At 42.8% G+C, this 22,368-nt stretch overlaps 1 protein-coding gene across 6 annotated transcripts in view; it reads right to left on the bottom strand.

Moving 5' to 3' along the window:
• The window catches only part of MYRIP (myosin VIIA and Rab interacting protein), a 627,821-nt gene that overhangs the window by 235,878 nt on the left and 369,575 nt on the right, over positions 1-22,368 (bottom strand). For all 6 annotated transcript variants that reach the window (XM_029589668.1, XM_029589670.1, XM_029589666.1 and 3 more), the window contains exon 4: positions 4,879-5,015. In XM_029589668.1, coding sequence (XP_029445528.1) covers positions 4,879-5,015 — 137 coding nt within the window. The remainder of the gene's footprint in view (positions 1-4,878; positions 5,016-22,368) is intronic.

Raw genomic sequence — 22,368 nt, 5'->3', positions numbered from 1 at the left:
TGATAAAAGCATGTGCATTATTCAACAAGGTGCATACTTTTACATGCAGAGTGAAAAAGCAGTCTGGGATGTGGGGAGGGGCTGAAGAGAAATATGTGTATAGGTTTGATTATTCAAACCTACCTTCATAGCTCCCGATTTAAAAATAATACAAGGAGAAAGCAAGGCACAATCTGTGCAGGTTATTCTTCCAGAGGAAATAATCATAGCAAAAGCTTAAGAAGAGAGAGGCATTCCTCTGAGCAAGGTTGGAGAGGGGTTTGCAGTTACGGGGCATGCTTTTCTCAGAAAAGATGACCCATACAAAACAGAAGGAGTAAATGTGTGTGGGATAGTTTTCAAAGCAAAAATATGCGCATGCTGTCCCTTTGGAAATTTGTTCAAAGTCTGTGGATAAACATTTGCTGCTGAGTTTGCATCAATGAGGGCAGTTATAAAATTACCCCCAAAGTGTAGAGTCTAGAGTTATCAGTGTAGGAGATGGGCATAGACAAAAACAGTTTGCCCAATGAATGTCAATCACAGGGAGAGGTGTAGGGGGACATAAGTATAAGAGAGAAAAGGTTGCGAAGAAACACAAAAGTGAATGTGCTTGTAGGTGAGAACTGAATGCAAAAGCAGATAGGGAGACAATGTAGTGCCATGAGAAGAGGGATAAAATGAACAGAACAAAGCTGGAGGAGAAGATAAGTTGCACAGATTAATTTGAATAGACTGGGGCAGATCAAGACAGTCAGTGGCAGACCACTAGGAGGAGACTGCAGAAGCAAAAGCAGGAGGAGATGAGAACACAAATAATGATCTTAGCAGTGGGTTGAGAAAGAAAGGGTTGAATTTTAGTGATCTCACAGAGAAAGAAATTAAAGTTTTAGCAATGCTTTGAATGTGTGCAGAAAAGGAGAGTAAAAAATGCACTCAAGAGGGGGTCAGGGAGATGATGGTATTATCTATCTGAAATATATGGAATATATATGGAGAAAAATATGGAAAAGGGGGAAGGGGATTTCCATGCTGCCAACAACATGCATTTCAAGACTTTATGGAGAGGAAAGGCCTTTGGAGGCCTTCAAATTCTATCAAAATCAGATCTTCCTTGTTAGATTGCTCTTCTACCTTACAGTCTGACATTTTAAGTGAGGAAATAACTTGAGTAATGAGAATGGACAACCCTATCTTACAGAAGAGTCTAACGATTGAGGAGCCCTCATCTTTGGAAGAACATTCCCCTTTCTCCAGGGAGTCCAATTAATTATCTGACTGTTTTCCATGCCTGATCCTCTAGGGAATTCAGAGTTGCCGGTGGGAGCTGAGAAATCCAAGGTACCTAGAGCCACCCTTGGCCACCTTAGAGAGGAGGAATCCTGATGGTCAGCAGGGATGGAACCCATTTCAAGGCCTGAGACCAGAGATAAACTATTCCCACCAGGCCTCTGCATAGCGCAGAAAGCCTAGTGCATAATAATCACATATTCTGGGGAAAATATACACTGGGGGAAGTATCAACATCTGTGGGGAACATTTGGGAGCCATCCCACTCAGGGGAAATGGCTAGACGTTCCTGTACCTCTGAGGCAGAAACCTTGGAGGGTGAGGCTGAATATGGCTGACAATGTGGAAGCCGACATCTCCTGCTATGGCGGTACAAGCACCTGTCCCCATGTCTTCCTGCTCCGCCTGACCCAAGGAAACAGTGGAGCTTAAGGGCTTGAAGCCCACTATTAAATCTGCTGGAGAAGATCTTGTATTGGTGTCACATGTGGTGCAGTATGAGCCAGCCACTTTAGAAATGCAGTGGGCTCCGCAGGCAACAGAGCTCTGGTCACAGTTCATTCTGGTGGTGAGCTAATATCTTTCAGTCCTATAACAGTAGCTTTGCATCCTTACCAAACATTTCTCATCTGCTAGGAGTGTTTGCTCAAATTGTGTTTGGCTATAGTATTGGTTTGGAGAAGGTTGGGCTTTTTTGTTTGTGCTGGTGACTCCAGTAGGCCCCACAGCTTGCAAATAGAAATAGCAGGGAGAAATCCTATCTTTTCTACCCCCGCAGACCAGAAGGGATGATCCCTGCATGGAGAGACAGAGAGAGAAGTTAAGGAGAGATATTTTTGCCTTCCAGGCCCTTTGCCTTTTGGGCCTGTTATTTTGTGACCTGCCCAGTCTTGAAAGGAAGCCTCCTTTCCTGGAAAGAGCAGGATTGAGACTGCCTGTCTATCTAGCAGTTAAGTGGGCTTTCAGTGTTCAGAAGAATTATTGGGCCAAACACAAGTTAATGTTGTTTTTTTCCTATTTTAAGGGGAGGAATTGTTTTGATCTTCACCTTCCTACCCCCATCTTTTGATGCGCTATTTTTCTCTTTCTAATCACTGGAGAAAAGGACACGGATTGAAACTGGGAGATGGATAAAGAGACAGTAAAACTGGTAGTTATCGTTCTTTTGTTCAAGATGATGATTTTTCGCCATCCTTGCGTGGATAATTTTTGAAAAATTTTCACTAAAGCTTTTCCCATTTGAACATCATTCCCACTCTGTTGTGTGGTTTTATTCCCTCCCACTTGAGAATTGTTTGAAAGAAGACTACCTGAGTTCCCCTGTGGGCATTTAGAGTGAGGAGTGAGAGACTGTGTGAGACACCCAGCCATAAAACCACGAGCCCCAGAGGCTCAGATCCTGCTCCCTTCTCAGTGGAACCCTGGCACCCAGGGTTGGAAGTCTGCATGCATGAGTGAAAGGATGGTGAGAAAGGCCCTGAGACTGCTGTAATCTCTGGATTCTAAAACCAAGAGGGGATTACAGTCAGAAGCAGATTGAGAACAGAGGCTGTGGGAGAAAACTGAGTCGAGCCTAGAGGGGGTCGCTCAGCAGTACTTACTCCTTCAGAAGCGGCTGGATCCCTCAGATGCTGCACAAATTCTCTGTCCGTGAACTGCTGCTCTCAGTAATTCAACTGTCTCTTTTTTTAAAATTAAACTTTATGGAGGGCTTTGACACAAACAAATGAAGGGGAGGGGAGGAAGAGAAGGAGAGAGAATGTGGGAGGAGAACTGCCTGAAGTTCTTTGAGGGACTCCCCCAAATGGGCTCAACCAGGTCAAAATGCCTTGGAGCCTTGATCGCTCTACAAGGTGTGATCAACCAGAACCACTAAGAAATCTGAGATCAGCCATGAGGCCTACTCTACCAAGGAAAAATAAAAGGCCCTGGGAGGAATAGCTGCTCAAAGATAATGCTCTCTTTGAAGGTAAAGCTGCCCAAGCAGCCATCCAGTCTCTGCTCAATCCTGCTGAGGTATGGGCCAAAGACCCCGGGAGCCTTCAATCTTGTTGCATCAATCTATATGTGTCCACCATCTGCTGGAGACAGAGGCCACCAACAAAGGCCCACACTTGACCTTCCTTTATCCAGTGATGATGTCATGGAGAAAAAGACATGTCCTCTTTCTATATCAGCTAGGAGGCAGAGTACATCCCACTTGTCTGGACTAGGCTAGAAGGATGATAAAGAACATTATATGTGTCTCTCCAAGATCCCAAGACACTTCTTTTTTCCTTTGAAAGTCTGAGCCACTCTGACCTTGGGCCCCAGCCACTTTCTTGGACTGGAACACTTCTTCTTCTTGGCATAGCACCTCTCTGTTGCAAAAGGCATTCAACTGGTCCATTCCCTGTGGAGGGAAAAGACCCACCAATACCACTCTGTGAAGAGGTGGTACTCTTCAGACTATGGAGTGCAGACTTATTCCTTTAGACTTCCTCCACACACAAGTGGGCACAGGAGTATTGTTAAGCCTCCTACAGGGGCTGTCAAGCTTATTTAAACATTCCTAGCCTACTTTGACATCATAAATACGGGCCATGATCTTTTGAGACAACTGATCCTACACTAGTAAGAGGCAAATTGGGGTTCCTCTTACAGGTGCAATAAGAGAGATAAGAGAAGAAACAAGATAAAATGCAGTCCCTGAATCTGAGAATAGAGAGTAATAAAGACAAGATGGTGATTAACAGTGTCAAAAGGAGTAGATATGTCAAGAAAAAGGAGGAATGTGTACTGGCACTTGGTCTTGGCCATGAGGAGGTCAATGGCAATTTTGACAAGTGTCTCAATGACATGTAAAGGGCGAAAGCCAGATTGGAGGAGATTGCGAATGGCTTGGGATTCAAGGTAACAAAAGGTAAACAGCAGATTGAAGAAGTTTAGATGTAAATGGAAGAAGGGAGATGGGATGATAGTTGACAGGGCAAGTAAGGTCCAATGAGGTTTTTTTGAGAAGTTAAGCTGCTAGTAAAAGGTAATTGTTTCCTTTTCTGTTGAGAGAGGTGGGGGTTGGTTGGACCATGAATGACCTCTGGGGTGAAGGGGGAAAGGAGAGCCTAGAACATGTAATTAGTGCAGGGATTTTCTGGGGAAGTGTGCTAGGATCCTACTCAGTAGCAATCTCTGATAACAGATTTGGGAGCCTTGTTGCAGCTCTAAAATAAACTTTTTTTTTTTTACAGCTCTGATAAGAAGTTGAAATTCATGATGATCTCAAATGTTGTGATGTTGGCTAACTTCCATTGGTTTCATTAAATGTAGAAGCAGTAAGCAGATAGTTTTGCCCATTGCTTTGAGGTAATACAAGTGAGGTTAAGAAGGGAAATGCTATTTTTTTTTTAACAAGGAACTGTGTTCCCCCCTCAGAGCCCTGTTCAATATAAAGACATCATGCAGAACTGATTTTATAATTTTTCAGTCTAATATGTTTGCTATCTTTACTTTTGAGCTTTGAAATGGCTTCATAGAAACGAAATATAAACATTCAAAATCCTACAAGTTTTGTTCAGCAATGGCAGAACAATAACATGCAAAATTATGCCTGCAGTTTAAAAAGAACAGTACCTATTATGTCTGCGCAAGCTCCGCTTTGTAGTCTATGCTTTCTGTACAAATTCTTCAGGACCTTGGCACTGCCGAATCTCTTGAAGCGGCTTTTCACATTATTATAATACCACTCCAGAGACTGAGTTCGTAGGAGTCTAGAGAGAGCAGAAATACAATGTTAGAAAGTTTAATAGAGGAATCCAGCTTATTATTAACATAATATTTAAAAATAAGTATATATTACATTTCAGTGCAACAGGATCAGTTGGGATCCTTTACAAGAGACAGGTGAACTGGCGTTCCACAGGAAAAACAAACAACCCCGTTTTGACCTATGCTTCAGCACCTACGTTTTCTGAAACTGCCATGGGTTTTTAATGTGACAATTTTTCTGAGCTTGTTTCTAACACCAGCATTTGTGTTAGCATCCATTATTAGAAAGGTATAGCCTAGCTTTCTGATGATATTTTATTTTCTTAACAGACAAGCAAATCCTGAAATATTACAACTTAAGGATGGCCTACAGAGGTATAAATATTGACCATAATAGAAAATTAGAAGCGTATGTACTAAGAATATAAGACATAAGAAATTGCCATACTGGGTCAGACCAAGGGTCCATCAAGCACAGCATCCTGTTTCCAACAGTGGCCAATCCAGGTTACAAATACCTGGCAAGAACCAAAAATCTAAGTATATCCCACGCTACTGATGCCAGTAATAGCAGTGGCTATTTTCTAAGTCAGCTTGATTAATAGCAAGTAATGGATTTCTCCACCAAGAACTTATCCAATCCTTTTTTAAACCCAGCTACACTAACTGCATTAACCATAACCTTTGGCAACAAATTCCAGAGTTTAATTGTGCGTTGAGTGAAAAAAAAAATTTTCTACGATTAGTTTTAAATGTGCTACATGCTAACTTCATGGAGTGCCCCCTAGTCCTCCTATTATCCGAAAGAGTAAATAACCGATTCACATTTACCCATTCTAGACCTCTCATGATTTTAAAGACCTCTATCATATCCCCCCTCAGCCGTCTCTTCTCCAAGTTGAACAGCTCTAACCTCTTTAGTCTTTCCTCATAGGGGAGCTGTTCCATCCCCTTTATCATTATGGTTGCCCTTCTCTGTATCTTCTCCATCACAACTATATCTTTTTTGAGATGCAGCGACCAGAATTGTACACAGTGTTCAAGTTGTGGTCTCACCATGGAACGATACAGAGGCATTATGACATTTTCCGTTTTATTCACCATTCCCTTTCTAATAATTCCTAACATTCTGTTTGCTTTTTTGACTGCTGCAGCACACTGAACCGATTATTTCAATGTGTTATCCACTATGATGCCTAGATCTCTTTCTTGGGTGGTAGCTCCTAATATGGAACCTAACATTGTGTAACTATAGCATGGGTTATTTATCCCTATATGCATCACTTTGCACATCCACATTAAATTTCATCTGCCATTTGGATTCCCAGTTTTCCAGTCTTATAAGGTCCTCCTGCAATTTATCACAATCTGCTTGTGATTTAACTACTCTGAATAATTTTGTATCATCTGCAAATCTAATTACCTCACTAGTTGTATTCCTTTCCAGATCATTTATATATATATATATATATATATATATATATATATATATATATTGAAAAGCACGGGTCCCAGTACAGATCCCTGAGGCACTCAACTGCCCAACCCCCTCCAATGAGAAAATTGTCCATTTAATCCTACTCTCTGTTTCCTGTCTTTTAGCCAGTTTGTAATCCACGAAAGGACATCGCCACCTATCCCATGACTTTTTACTTTTTTTAGAAGCCTCTCATGAGCAACTTTCTCAAATGCCTTCTGAAAATCCAAGTATACTATATCTACTGGTTCACCTTTATCCACATGTTTATTAACTCCTTCAAAAAAGTGAAGCAGATTTGTGAGGCAAGACTTGCCCTGGGTAAAGCCATGCTGACTTTGTTCCATTAAACTATGTGTGCATATTTTGTACACACATTTGGCTTTTTCATGTGCTATTTTTCTATGTATATAAATAAGCTCTGCAGAAAAAAAGCATGTCAAATTTAGCTGCAAAAAATGTTGCTAAAAAAATGACGATACCTCTTTGTGGTATAATCATGTTTTCTTTTTGCAAAGAAACCAGCCCACAAAGCCCATTTCATGCATAGTTTATCTACACGCTAATAGTTAATGAACTGCCTTTGCAATGCTATAGCTCATTAAGTATAAATTTAAATAAAACCTCATGCATGGAGAACTACACAGAAAATGTAATTGTTTGAGAATGTGAAAAAATTAGCAAACAGCGTTTTGCACACTAAAAGCCAAAATACAGTGCATTATCGCAAACAACTATTTGGGGTTTTAGCACATAAAACTCGTATTGCAAAGTTTTTACTGTTTAATGCAGCAGCACATTAGTAATTTCCTACAACTGCTAGTAATTGCTAAACCAAACAGTGATCATTAGTCAAACACGAGTAATGTATACACATCGAAAAGAGGAACATAGAAACATATACATTTCAGTCCATTTCCATGGTTACTTTAAAGTCAAATATAAACGTAATTGGGTTGAATGCTGTAATAAGTCTAGTGTTGTGTTTGCATAAAATTACATCTGAGTAGTTCGAGCTTGCCTTTGTCTTGATCTACTGATGGGAAATGGACTAAAAAAAAATATAAAACTAGTTTTTCATGTGAAAGGACAATAGTTTTTTTTCAATTTTAAGTTATTACGAACCAAAATGCCACCTATCATGAGGATATACTATTTATTGCCTTTCGATAAGTCTGGATTTTGACTATGAATGTTTTTAGAGACCATTAAAATGCAAATATTATATACAACATTTGTAAAATCCTAAATCTACTGTTGGAGATAGGATGGTGGGTGTGAAACTGCATTTCCTTGGTTCTTATGAGGAACAATATGTGGACATTTCATATATTGAATAAACTAAGAGAATGAAGAAGTTTCAAGAAGATGAGATTTGGTCAAGGGATTTTATTTTATTATGTCTTTTAAGCTCAGGAAAAATTATTTTGTATGTGTGGGATATATTTGACTGAAGTCCTTTAAAAATATTATTTAAGAAAATAATCTATAACAGTAATTACAGAACCTAACTGTAAAGAAATAAGGGAGCAATAAATTTATAACGTTATAGAATACCAAGAATTGTGTCTCAGCCGTATCTAAACATTACATTTTCCCCTAAGAGATGGAAAATTAGGAGTCAAGGTATGAACGCAATTGTTCTGGTTAACTAAATACATATCTTGTGTTTTGATATATAATAACACATTTGCATGGGAAACGCAATAAAAATTTAGCTCCTCTCTGAATAACCTTTTCTTTCATAGTTAGGAATTCTTTTCTTCTTATTTGCGTGTTAAGGGAAACATCAGAAAATATCCTGATTGGAAAACCATGAAATTTAGAATCTTGATTCTTAAAATATAATTTAAGAATAGTATCTCTCTGAGTTAAGTCTGCAAATTGTACTAACAAAGTGGCACGCAATTTAATTTCCATTTCAGACAATTTTTCGAGGAGTTCAGATAAGTAACATAAATGAATATGCAGTAATTTTTATTTCTTTTTATTCTTTTTCTTGTGTGAAAGCTAGCAGCTATGAGCATATAAACTGTGTTACAGTTTTGGCTGCAGTGCAACCGCCTCACCACCAGGGGTCCCTCTAGTGCTGGCTTTCCTGACAGGCCCAGTCCATCTCCTCTGTCCACTCTATGCTCTGGGTGTGCCCTTATAACCCTGCCTGACAGTTGCCTCGGGGCTTCGGCAGCGAGCTCTCCTGGGCTCCCTGCTCTAGCCTTGCGCGGCCTTCGGGCCATTCCTTGCCTTGCGCGGCCTTCGGGCCTTTCCTTGCCTTGCCCTGCGCGGCCTTCGGGCCTTTTCCTTGCCTTGCCTTGCGTGGCCTACGGGCCTTCTGACCTGCCTTGCTCTGCTTACGGTGTGTGGCCTACGGGCCTTCTGTGTTTGTGTGGCCTACGGGCCTTCTGACCTGCCTTGCTCTGCTTACGGTGTGTGGCCTACGGGCCTTCTGTGTATGTGTGGCCTACGGGCCTTCTGACCTGCCTTGCTCTGCTTACGGTGTGTGGCCTACGGGCCTTCTGTGTATATGTGGCCTACGGGCCTTCTGACCTGCCTTGCTCTGCTTACGGTGTGTGGCCTACGGGCCTTCTGTGTATGCGTGGCCTACGGGCCTTCTGACCTGCCTTGCTCTGCTTATGGTGTGTGGCCTACGGGCCTTCTGTGTGTGTGTGGCCTACGGGCCTTCTGACCTGCCTTGCTCTGCTTACAGTGTGTGGCCTACGGGCCTTCTGTGTGTGTGTGGCCTACGGGCCTTCTGTGTGTGTGTGTGGCCTACGGGCCTTCTGACCTGCCTTGCCCCGCTTACGGTGTGTGGCCTACGGGCCTTCTGTGTGTGTGTGAGGCCTACAGGCCTTCTGACCTGCCTTGCCCCGCTTACGGTGTGTGGCCTACGGGCCTTCTGTGTGTGTGTGTGGCCTACGGGCCTTCTGACCTGCCTTGCCCTGCTTACTGTGCCCTGACCCAGCCTGAACCTAGACACTGCTTTCTGCCGCCTGCCCTGACCCAGCCTGAACCTAGACACTGCTTTCTGCTGCCTGCCCTGACCCAGCCTGGACCCGGACACTGCTATCTGCCGCCTGCCCTGACCCAGCCTGGACCCAGACCCTGTATTAGCCATTCTTGTCTCTCTCAACCTGGAGCCACCCTTCTGGGTGGTGTTCACGACTCCTGACCGGAGCCCAGCCGTAACAAACTGTGTATCTTTATAAAAAAAATTGTAAAGTTTAATAAAAATAAAATTTAAAAAAAAAAAATATATATATATATATATAATTTATCTGTATGATCACAAAACCCTTTTTGCCTAAAGGTAGGTTGTTTGAATGAAGATCCTTCAACTTGATGGAGTGATGCCTTCTTTCAACTAAGCTAACAACGCACCTGTGTATGCCACACAGAAGAGTCCTACATCTCAAATCTCAAGCAAAATTGTACAGGATGTATATTTCACTCCAAAATTTTCAGCAATATCAGGAAATACTGTTAAAATACAGTTAAAAAAAGGGGAAGCTGCTGTTTTCATAAATGAAAACAACAATTAGAAAGAAAACTGAATGAATACTTATAAGCTCTGCACAAATACATTATCACTTGGCCTTGCTGATGGTATTTATTAATTTCCCTTATTACTGATGACATTTCATATCTCATTCAAGACTCTGTATAACCCTATAGTTAAAAGGCTGTCAATAAATTATATGTAATATATGCCATACACAGTGTAATCTTTATCGACCTACATTGGTAAAGTTCAAAGTCATATGTAACATATCGCAAACTGGGCCACATTGTGCCTTCTCTTTCTGTATGTTAGATGACTAACAATTTTCTGCAGTGTCAGAGACTCCATAAATCAGTCATCCATTAATATCTCTTTTCACTATAAATTTAAAGATATATATTTATTAGAAATATATTTAACTGTAAGCCTGTTAAGAAGCACATTTCCTATTTCCAACTACACAGTCTACCACATAAAATGAAGAACAGCAATTACAGGTTAACACTTTTCCTCAGTTATTAATTGCCTAAGGGGGGAGTATAATAATAATATAAAAATGTGTTCCAACAATTGTTGCATAATTAATCATTTGTTTTCATGATGGCTTTCACAAATATGAAACTGAAGTTCATATGAAAGGAATGTTAAAATGATTAGAAAATCACATATTTATCCACTCTGTGATAGCCTAATTGTGAAATTGAAATATCCTCCTATTTGCTGGCAATGAAGATAGAAAAGCATACAAATCACATTCCCAGGTCAAATACCAATCAAGTCATTCAAGGACATGAAAGAAATGGAACTGAAATACTAACAAGACTGTACAGAGCAATCTGGAAAGGAGGAAAAACACCAGATGGGTGGAGCGAGAGCACTTTTGCAGTCTTTAAGGCCATGTCCAGGATTCTATTCATTACAGTGGAATAATTCTGGTGAGCAATGTCATGAAGCTGCAGGAGAGGATCGTAGAGAAGAGGATAAGGATTCCGGCAATAAGAATAAACCAGTTCAGATTCTAACTAGGAAGACTGAACATACTGTAGATGTGATCCTACTGGAGAAGTAGAGAGAAAAGGACTGACACATGGTGTTTGTTGATCTTGAGAATGAGAAGACATATAGGAGCAGGTGCTCAGAGAACTGATTTTGTGATGCATGAGAAAGAGAGGTACTACAGAGATTTACATGGTGTCGCTGATGGCACGGGCCATCCATTGCTCCTACCATGTGATAGGGGCTGGCCAATGGCACTGATAGCCCCTGTCACATGGTAAGGGCAAAGGGCCATCGGTGCCATTTTGATTAGTGGCAGCTGATGGCCTGAGAGTGGGAGATTGCTCCCGGGACCCCCGCTGGACCACCAGGTACTTTAGAAAAGTTTTTGGGGGGTTGGGAGGGTGGGGGATTCTAAATAATTTGATTTAAAGGGTCGGGGTGGGTTTGGGGTTTGTTTTTCTGTATGCCCTTTCTTCCCGCCCCCCCAAAACAATAAGAAAACCACACGAAAATTTCATGGGGTTTTCCCATCACTTTCGGGGACCCCCCGATACCTGACGGATGAGAAAATATCATACGATATTTTCATCCATCAGAAAAACAATTCACATCCCTAAATATATGCACATACGTTTGCCTTGAAATTTGGTATAACTTAAAGATTAGAGATGTGCAGAGGGACACCATACGTTGCATTTGAGATTCGTATTCGTCAGCGGGCAGATACGTTGCATTCGGCAAGGGGGGCCCCCGATACATACATGCGTTAATTCTTATTCGTTTCCCGGCTAAATTTGAATTAAGTACAACCTCCCACCCTCCTGACCCCCCAAGACTTACCAAAACTCCCTGGTGGTCCAGCGGGGGGTCCGGGAGCGATCTCCTGCACTCACACCCTCGGCTGCCGGTATTCAAAATGGCGCCGATAGCCTTTGACCTTCTACGTCACAGGGGCTATCGGTGCCATTGGTCAGCCCCTGTCACATGGTAGGAGCAATGGATGGCCAGCACCATCTTATGCTCCTACCATGTGACAGGGGCTGAACCAATGGCACCGGTAGCCCCTGTGACATAGTGAGGGCAAAGGCTATTGTCGCCATTTTGAATACTGGCAACCGACGGCCCAAGTGAAGGAGATCGCTCCTGGACCCCACTGGACCACCAGATACATTTGGCAAGTCTTGTGGGGGTCAGGAGGGTCCCCCAAGACTTGCCAAAAGTCCCTGGTGGTCCAGAAGAGGTCCGGGAGCGATCTCCTGTACTCGGGCAGCCGATAGCCGATAGCCTTTGCCCTCACTATGTCACAGGGGCCGACCGTCGGCCCCTGTGACATAGTGAGGGCAAAGGCTATCGGCTGCCAGTATTCAAAATGACACCGATAGCCTTTGCCCTCACTATGTTTATTTATTTATTTATTTTTAAATCTTTTCTATACCGTCGTTTGGAGGAGACCCTCACAACGGTTTACATCAAGGCACATAAAATTAATGATACTGTAATTTGCACATTTACAAGAGTGCCATAAGGTTCGGTAACATAGTTAGTGATCAGTAATGTTAAATGTAATTAATCATGTCCATGTCTCTATCTCGGTTTTTTATTACAGAATTAACTTTAAAATTGTGATTTGTCCTTTAAAGACTCCACACTTAGTGAATACAGCAGTGTGTGTGGATGTTATATTGATCGTGCTTTGCCTGTCCCTGGTTTCTATTCTCCCTTCTCTTTCTGAAAAGCTTGTTTAAAGAGCCAGGTTTTTAAACCTTTTCTAAAGGTTTTGCTGTCTCTTTGTAGTCTTAAATCGAGGGGCATGGAGTTCCATAGTATGGGTCCTGCCAGTGATAGTGCTCTCTCTCGTACCTGTGTTAGTCTTGCAGTTTTGACTGATGGAATGGTTAGGAGTGCTTTGTTTGCTGACCTTAGGTTTCTGTTAGGGATGTGTACACTTAGGGCTGTATTTAACCAGTCTGCATGTTCGTTATGTATTAACTTATGTATGGTGCACAGTGTTTTGTATTGTATTCTTTGTTCAATGGGAAGCCAGTGTAGTTCAGCCAGTGTTTCAGTGATGTGATCTCTTTTACCTTTGCCAGTTAAGACTCTTGCGGCTGAGTTTTGCAGAACCTGCAATGGTCTTAGTGAGGTGTATGGAAGACCTAGTAGAAGTGCATTACAATAATCAGTGCTCGCAAATATTAATGCTTGTAGTACCGATCGAAAATTGGCCGTTGTCAGAAGTGGTTTAAGTTTCCTGAGGACCATGAGTTTAGCGTATCCTTCTCTTACTTTTAGAGATATGTGTTGTTTTAAGCTTAGTTCGGGGTCAATTATTACTCCTAGATTCCGTACTTTTTCTGCAAGTATTATTTGTTGATTGTTTTGTAGTGTGATTGGACTATGTTTGATTTCCGTAATTTTTCCTCTCTAAATGTAAGAATTCTGTCTTCTCTATATTAATTACTAATTCCATTTGGTTTAGTAGCTGTTTGATGATATCTAGTTACATGTTGGCTAAGTTTAATGTTTTCTCAATTGTATCGTCGATGGGTAAAATTAATTGGATATCATCAGCGTATATATAGTGTGTGATTCCCAGACCAGCTAGCAGGTGGAATAGTGGTAGTGAGTATATGTTGAAAAGTGTAGCGGAGAGGGCAGATCCTTGGGGTACTCCTGTTTGAAAGCCCTAACTTTCAAAGGGCCTCGCGTGCAAATACCGGCAGTTATGCGCGTGGCCAGGTCCTGTGCATGCCTCGTGCATTATCTAAGGATCCAGCCACGCACGTAACCACTGATACGTGCACAAGTGCCGGGCCCTGATAAAGGGGTGGGCTGGGGGCGTGGTCTGGGTGGGGAGGGCGGGGCAGTACGAAGGCCAGCTGGCTGGGACAGTGGCCATTAACCGCTGTTCCAGGGAAGCGTGCGCCGATAGCCAGCTGGCATGTAGAGATTACTGCAGCTCTGGAGGAGCAGTAACTAATAAAATAAAAACATTGGGGGAAAGGTAGGTTAGGTTTAGGGGGTGGGGAGGAGAGGGGCAGAGGGAAGAAGTTTACGTGGGGGGGTAGGCAATTTTCCTCCCAGTCCTTTCTGTAATTGGAGCGGACTGGGAGGAAACTGGGGAAGGTCTGATTATGTCGCCACATGTATTTAATGAAAATTCCCCACCCCCCCCCTTGCGCGCATCACCCACACATGCGTGCGTGGATTTTAAAATCCTGCGTGCATGTGCACGCGGCCATCAGATTTTATAACATGAGCGCGTCGGCGCTCGCATGTTATAAAATCTGCGTGTCCATGTGCTCGCGCCGGGAATTGCGAGCACATGGGCGGCCGCATGCTCCTTTTAAAATAGACCCCTATGTTTCACACACATGAAAACATGCACCCTTTGCCATTTTAACATGTTAACTCATTTGCGGAGCCCATGCAGGGCTTAGTGCTTGGGCCTCTATGAGGACTGCTTTTATTTGACATTTTGAATGACATCAGTTACTGTGAAACACTGTGGATGCAGTTGTTTCTCTTTGTTCAGCGACAACTCTGATGAAAGAAATAGAAAGGTACATCCCCCATAGAGTGACAAGTTACGGTAGAGATGAGCAGATCTGTGCAATCTCAGTCAACTAGTGGGTTACATGGCTAATCAAGTTTTCTGATCAGAATCCAAGTCTGTATTGCAATTTTTTATGTGCTCATGATTTCCTTAGATTAAAAAGTATCTCACAGTAAAGACCATCTCAGAGAGGTGCACTTTACTTTTGCATTAAGCAACTGTCATTTAAAAAAAAAAAAAGTCTAATGTGCTTTCAAAGTGACTACTGCAATCCCCTTTCATTAGAATAACTGAAAAAAATACTGCCACTTTTGTGATAATTTTTCTGATACTGCTGCCTGGAATAACTGGTTTCTCACTGTTTTACCCAATCTGCATATAAATAATAATCAGTTGTAATGAAAAGAAAGCAAATATAGTCACAGTGCAGAATAAAATTACCATCCACTGCACATCTAATGACATCAAGAAATGCTTCCCACAATAGCATGTTTCCTTTCACACATTCTGTACATTATCTTTGCAAAATGTGCTCCCTTTTTCACAAACTACAGTTCTATCAAAAGTTCCAAACTAAAAATAATGACAACATGAAACAAGGAATTAAAAGATTCAGAAATGAGCCACAAAAATAGCTGGAGATAAATCATGCAAATTATTCACATTAGGATGGTTAGAAACACAAGAGTAGCTTTTCTTACGGAACACCACAGTACAGAAAAATAACTCTAAAACTTGTTTCAGGAGAATACTGCTGAGAAACAGCTGCAAAATCCACCCCCTCCAGTACAAGAACATTCTCATAACATAGGGTCTGATTTGCCTCCAGAGGTTTGGCCCTCTGTTTGACAAACAACACTAGATATTTGGGTTTTGCTGTATATCAACGGTTGCAAAAGGGTTTACTCAGGGAAAATTCAGGGCTAACAAACATAAAAGTAAGACAGGCCAAAAAGAAATCCAGGCTGCAAAGGAGGAGGAAATACCAGACACTCCGCTAAAGAGGTCAGCCCTGCCCCTGTCCCAGGTCTCCAGATGATAAGCAACAAAACTGCTTGTATTCGGCTCCCAGAACTATCTACCACAAATATATCTGCACCTGCCTTCTTCTTGGATGCACAGCTCCCATGATTTCCTATGGGAGACAAATATCTTATTTATTTTCTTCCTGTGGAAAATCCTGGGAGCTGGGTCATGCTATGTTTGCTCCATTTACTCTATTGTATTCCATCATGGCATTTGTCTTTTGAAAAGAGGCTCAGAGGATCCTTCCTGTTACAGATATATGCCATATACTTACTAATCACCTACGACTCACCCAGGGGCCAGATGGGGTGAAGGTTCTTTTCTCCATTTTATGTCCATGGGAGAAATGCTTAGTAAATCTGGCCCAGACAAATATGCATAGTAGGTATGTGCAGGGAAATGTCTTTTATTTTGTTCGGTGTTTTTGTTTATTTTTGGATCATTACTTATTATTTCGTGGGCTTTTAAAATTCATTTTATTATTTGTATTTGATTTGGAAAATAGTCACCGTACTTTCCAAAATGAATGAACCTAATTGCGTTAGTTTTGGGCTACAACAAACCAAGACCAAAATGCCCAACTTGGTTTGGATTACCATTCATTTTAACACAAATGCACATACCTAATACATACCTCATGCTCACATGCGCTCACACATAATTACACTACCTATATTTGGGCTGTACATTTGCACCTATATGCCTTCAGACATACAAAGCAATCTCAATCGTATCTACAGATATGTCTTTTTCTTGTTATCCTCTTTCTGGGGTAAGAGAAGAGGATAACAAGAACATGAGGTCCCAGGCCCCTCATGTTGGAGTTTGATGGTCATCCTCCTCTTCCTCCTCCTCCTCCTTTAGTCACCAATGGAGGTGGAAAAGAAGTGTATCAAGGTTGGGCTGATAGATGAAAAAGGTTATTTATATTCCACTTTTCAGGTACTTCAGAGCAGATTACATGCAGGTATTGTAGGTATTTTCCTGTCCCCAATGAGTTCATAATCTAAGTTTGTACCTGAGATAATGGAGAGTGAAATGACTTACCCAAGTTATCTAGATAAGAAATTTCCAGATAACTTAGATAACTAGATATCTTTGAATTCAGGTGCATACTGAAAATAGATGTTACTTTTGGTGGCTCACAGGACTGTCCTGCAAGCCACCACCCTCACCCCCATCACTGACCAATGCTGTAGGAGGCCTCTGGTTGTGGCAGAATACTGCTGTAGCCGCATACTGCTGACGCCGCCAGGCTATTGCCTTCCCTTAGGTGCACGCGCACACGTGCGCACATAATATAGGCCCTGTGGCGGGAAACACTGAGCGGTGCCTCCCGATGAAGTCAGCTCGATTGGGCTATTTAAGCCAGTGTCCTTCAGCATTACCTCACCTCAGCAATGGGACTCCTGACTTGCAGTACATATAGCTTGTATTTTCTTGTTTTCTGTTCTTCTGCATTCCTGAGCCTTGCCTCGTTCAGCCTTATCTTCCAACTTTGCCTAGTCCAGCCTGGTCTTCCAGCCTTACCTTGACCAGCCTTGCCTTCTAGCCTCGCCTCATCCAATCTTATCTTCTCCAGCTTTCCTTGTTCAGTCCACTTTGTCCATCCTTGCCTTGTCCTGTCCATGTTGTCCAATGTCTTCTGTGTGTCTTCATCTACCCTTAGCCTGATTCTCTGGATCTTGACCCCTTGTTTTGACCTGACCATGATTGCCTGATGCCTGGACCTGATCCCCTTGCCTGGTCCTGCCCACTCTTGCTAGACATCTCCCCAATCGTGGCCTATCTCTGACTCTATTAGTCTGCTGCCTGCCTTTGGACTCTAGTTCTCTTCACCACCTTAGGGACTTGCCTAAGACCTGCTGGCCAGCAGAACCCAAGGGCTTAAACTGTGGGGCAGAAGGCTGGTATAGATGAAACTCCAGACTGTCCTACTACAGGGTGTATTCACCAGATGCGACACAGGCCTTGTGGGTTTACCCTTGAGGCTACATCAACTATGCCACAGCACAAAGACTCAAACACCTGCTACTCTTCACAATAGGCAGCTAAGAAATAGATATTCAAAACATATCTAGTTAGTATGGTGTCTAGGAGCTCCCCACCCCTAACCACTAATATTAGCCTGGTGATCTAGAGGGGAGGACTTATGGACCCCCATTCCCATGCCTAATCCCCCTGTACCTGAAAAAGAACTCATTGGGGTCCAGTATGGGCTCAGAGTGCTCCTTAGCTCTGGGCCCATAGATATCATTTTTTTCAAAATGGCTTCAATGTGATCGTTTAGTTTACCTTATGGAAGCACTGGCCCCGAGAACAATGAATGTCAGCACTCACTCATATATCTATGGATGTGTTTGTTGCTTAGTACTCGGACGAGAAAGTGTGGGGGTGAACTGTGCTTCCTACCAGAAAGATTAATTGCCAAGTGTATATGATGTGTCTGATTGCTATATTTTTCCCTATTACATCCTGAAAAACCAGGCTGAATAAGTGTTAAATAAAACATGCGAGTGAGAAGGCTTGTGACTGAAGTGTGCCCAAGCATTTTTTTAAACTACTTGACCTTAATTCACACTGATGTCCTGGCTTGAGCTTGCTCTATAGACAGGGCTGGTGGAAGCACTAGGTGGACTAGGTAACTGCCTAGGGTACCGGACTTTCAGGGGCGTTGTTGTTGCAATGTTAGCGGTAGAAATCGGCTGGGCGCCTTGATGATATGTCGATATACTGCATGGTTGGGGGGGGAGGGAGAGAGAGAGAGAGATCTCTACCTAGGGTGCCACAGACCCTTGCACCGGCCCTGACTATGGAATGAATTTTTAAAGGAGTTATGAGCGTAAAAGTAGCATGTATTGCAGCAATTTTCAAAAGCGCATTTATGCATGTAGTCCTTTTATGTACATGACACCTTTTGAAAGTTCACTGAAATTTTAAGAGTTACTCACATAAAAGTACCAGTTTTCAAAAGCAAATTTATGCTCATAAAGCCCAGTTTTAAGTTTAAATCATAAATCTTTTTGAAAATTACTTCCAAAGTATTTGATCCTCCTTTTTAAAAGAAAACATATCATAAGAGGACTTTCTAAATGTAAAGGCAGTATTAGTCTTGCGCACATTATAATGCAAGCCACAGCTCAAAGCCGAACCAGCCCAAAAAGCTTCACTATATATTCATTCTTGGCCTACACACCGCTATGCAGCCTCCTGAGGACAATCTTTTCAAACTTCAAGCCTGATTTACTAAGGTTTTTCTCCCATTCTCTCTCAGTCAATACAATTATTTTGTTTTCTCGATTTTGCACACTACATGGGCTCAAATGTAGTTTCATTGGTGTTATAAAACAAAGATGCAGACAGTTCCATATGCCTCTTACTCGCTCAATGGGAGATTATTGCATTTGTTTTGCAAAGTATTTTAACAGAAATCTGTTAAATAGATAGAAAAATAATTTTGATAGAAATGTATATGTATACCAATAAATCTGAGATAGCAAACTCAAATCCTCAAGTGCCAAACACAGGTCTGGCTTTCAATAAATATTCATAAATAACATTAACGGGAGTTTAGAAGTGGTATGTGTTCTGGTCCCGGTCGCGAGTGTTGCGACCCGGCCCTCACCTCCATGGTCCCGTTCCGCCTTGGGGAGTCTCTTGCCGGTTTCGTGGTGTTCCCGCGTGAGGGACGCCACCGAGAAGCCCTTCCGGGACGCCTCCCTCCTAGGCGCGCGCGCACAGGAGCCGTACTTATGAAGGCCTTTTCCCGTCACAGAAGACTCCGCCTTCACCTGACTTCAGACGCGGCGGCCTATGTAAGGCCGCCACAGATCCTAGAGCCTTGCCTTGCAACAGGGTTCCTTGTGGTTCTCAGTTGCTCCGAGTCCCGGAGTGTGCTTGCCCAAGCAACTCCGTTTCTGCCTGAGACTCGCTGCGCTCCAGCTCTCAAGTCTGCCTCAGTTCCTGCTTGCTTCCAGTAACCTGTCTAGCTTCAGTTCCTGTCCGGTTCCAGTACCTGTCTTGCTTCAGCTCCGGTCCGGTTCCAGTAACCTGTCTTGCTTCAGTTCCAGTCTGGTTCCGGTAACTTGTCTTGCTTCAGCTCCAGTCCGGTTCCAGTAACCTGTCTTGCTTCACTTCCAGTCCGGTTCCAGTACCTGTCTAGCTTCAGCTCCAGTCCGGTTCCAGTAACCTGTCTTGCTTCAATTCCAGTCCGGTTCCAGTACCTGTCTCGCTTCAGTTCCAGTCCAGTTCCAGTATCTGCCCTGCATTGGATCCAGGTTCCGACTGCCTAAGTCCCAGCGGCTGGGCTCCTATGGGCTCCTCCCGGGGGAGTACTGGCTTCCAGGGTGAAGCTCGTCGTCCACCTCCTGCCTGGTATCCGCCTCCCGGCCTGTCCCTAGAAGAGACTATAGTCCATCTTCCTCCAGTCTTCCGCAGGCCGGCCCAAGGGTCCACTAAAACACTCTTTCCCAACAGTATGTATGAGGAATGATTGATTAGGGCAATTGATAAATATATGTTTGTGTTTTTCAGTCAGTTTTATTTTTTGAATAGTTTTGATACTCTTTGCCATTGTGTAATAAAGCTTGCAACATTAAGCATCTTTTAAAACATTAGGGGTGTTGCTTACCCTACAATGCATGATTAATGTACTTATTTTGTCTGTCTTGAAAACTAGATTCATTTGTGACCCTTGGCTGCTGGAATTTGATGATCCTGATACAGTGTACCCATTTTATTTCAAGATACAAATACCATAAAGTATGTTACATATATGTACAATATACTAAAATACATAACTATATCTTTGAAAAATCCTGTACACTGTATATTTTATTTATTTATTTAACACTTTTTTTATACCGGCATTCGTAGGACACATCATGTCGGTTTACAAGTAACTGAGAAAGGAAATTACAATGAACGAGTAAAGAGGGCTAACTGGATAATATACAAAAGTACAGATGAAGAGAGTCAGCGAGCAGGGTTACCACTTTTTGCATTCATGCTAGGGTTAGATATGCAAGTGAACTATAAACAATGTTAAGGAAGCATGTGCACTTAAGAACTTAGCATATGGAACTTATTTACAGTATAAAGGAGGCAAGTGCACGTATGTACAGATAAATGCTGGTGCAGGGGGGAGGAAATGAGGGAGGGAGCGGGAAGGGAAAAGGAGAAGGGGGGGTGGAGGGAACAGGGGTACAACTGAGCAAGGGTACTTTCAGGGAGAGATTGCTAGGGGGTGAAAGGACGGGGTAGGAGGAGGATGAGGGGCGCTAGGGGGAGGGAGGAGGGGGGTACAGGGAAGGTATAGGGGAGGTCAGGGAGAAGGTAGATAGGCTGAGCGGGAGCTGAAAAGGTTCAAGGAGGAAAATGACTAGGATCGGGAGGAATTGGGGTATGCCTGTTTAAAGAGCCATGTCTTGATTCCTTTTTTGAAATGGCTCAGGGACGGTTCTAGGCGGAGTTTGGAGGGGAGGGAATTCCAGAGGGTGGGGCCCGTAATGGTGAAGGCTCTATCCCTGGTGGTGGTAAGGTGTCCAATTTTAAGTGAGGGGGTTTGGAGAGTGCCAGCAAGGGAGTTTCTAGTGGGGCGATTAGCTTGACGGAAATGTGGCATATCATCAAGCCAGGGTGAATTGTTATTGCATAATGTGTTATGGAGGATGTAAGTGTTTTGTATTGGGAACGGACGGTGATGGGGAGCCAGTGGAGGTCTTGGAGTATGGGAGTGATATGGTCAGTTTTTCTGGTGTTTGGATTCTTGCCATAGAATTTTGAAGGATTTGAAGGGGTTTAATGGTGGAGGCTGGGAGGCCTAAGAGAAGGGAGTTGCAATAGTCGAGTTTGGATAGTATGGTGGTTTGCATAACAGTGCGGAAGTCGTGGGCGTGGAGAAGGGGCTTCAGTTTTTTGAGGACTTGAAGTTTATAGAAGCCCCCTTTTAGAAGTGATTTAATGTGAGGTTTGAAGCTTAGTTGATTGTCTAGGGAGACACCTAAATCTCTGACACTGGGCGGCAGTGTGTAATTTTGTGAGGCATTTTGGATCATTTGGTGGATTGAGTCGATTGGTTGATTTGCTAGGATGAGGATTTCAGTTTTAGAGGCGTTGAGTGCTAGGTGTAGATTGGAGAGGAGAGAATTGATGGATGTCAGACATGTTTCCCAGTACTGGAGGGTTTCATTGATGGATTTCTGAATGGGAATAAGTATTTGTACGTCGTCTGCATATAAGAAGAATTTTAGTCCTAGTTTGGAGAGGAGGTGGCAGAGTGGAAGTAAGTATATATTGAAGAGGGTGGACGATAAAGAGGAGCCTTGGGGAACGCCTTGTGTGAGGGGAATGTGAGTGGATTCAAAATTATCAAGCTTGACTATGTACTTTCGGTGGTCAAGGTATGAGGAGAACCAGGATAGGGCTGTGTTTGAGATGCCTATCTCCGCTAAGCGTGATATTAGGATTTGATGGTTCACAGTATCAAAGGCGGCTGAGATATCAAGAAGGGCAAGTAGGTATGATTGGCCGTGATCCATGCCTTTGAGGATGGTATCCGTTATTGCAAGTAGTTTTTCGGTGCTTCGGTCTTTACGAAAGCCATATTGAGCGGGATGTAAAATATTGTTTTCTTCTAGGAAATCAGTGAGTTGCGTGTTAACCACTTTCTCCATGATTTTGGATATGAAAGGCAGATTGGAGATGGGCCTGTAGTTTGCAGGGTCATTGTGGTCGAGGGTGGGTTTTTTTAGTAGTGGCTTCACGATGGCAAGTTTAAGTGGGTCGGGGACTTTCCCG

The sequence above is a fragment of the Rhinatrema bivittatum genome, chromosome 2, assembly GCF_901001135.1.
Source record: "Rhinatrema bivittatum chromosome 2, aRhiBiv1.1, whole genome shotgun sequence".
In the NCBI taxonomy this organism is placed as follows: domain Eukaryota; kingdom Metazoa; phylum Chordata; class Amphibia; order Gymnophiona; family Rhinatrematidae; genus Rhinatrema; species Rhinatrema bivittatum.
This window is presented reverse-complemented; position numbering and strand designations above follow the sequence as displayed.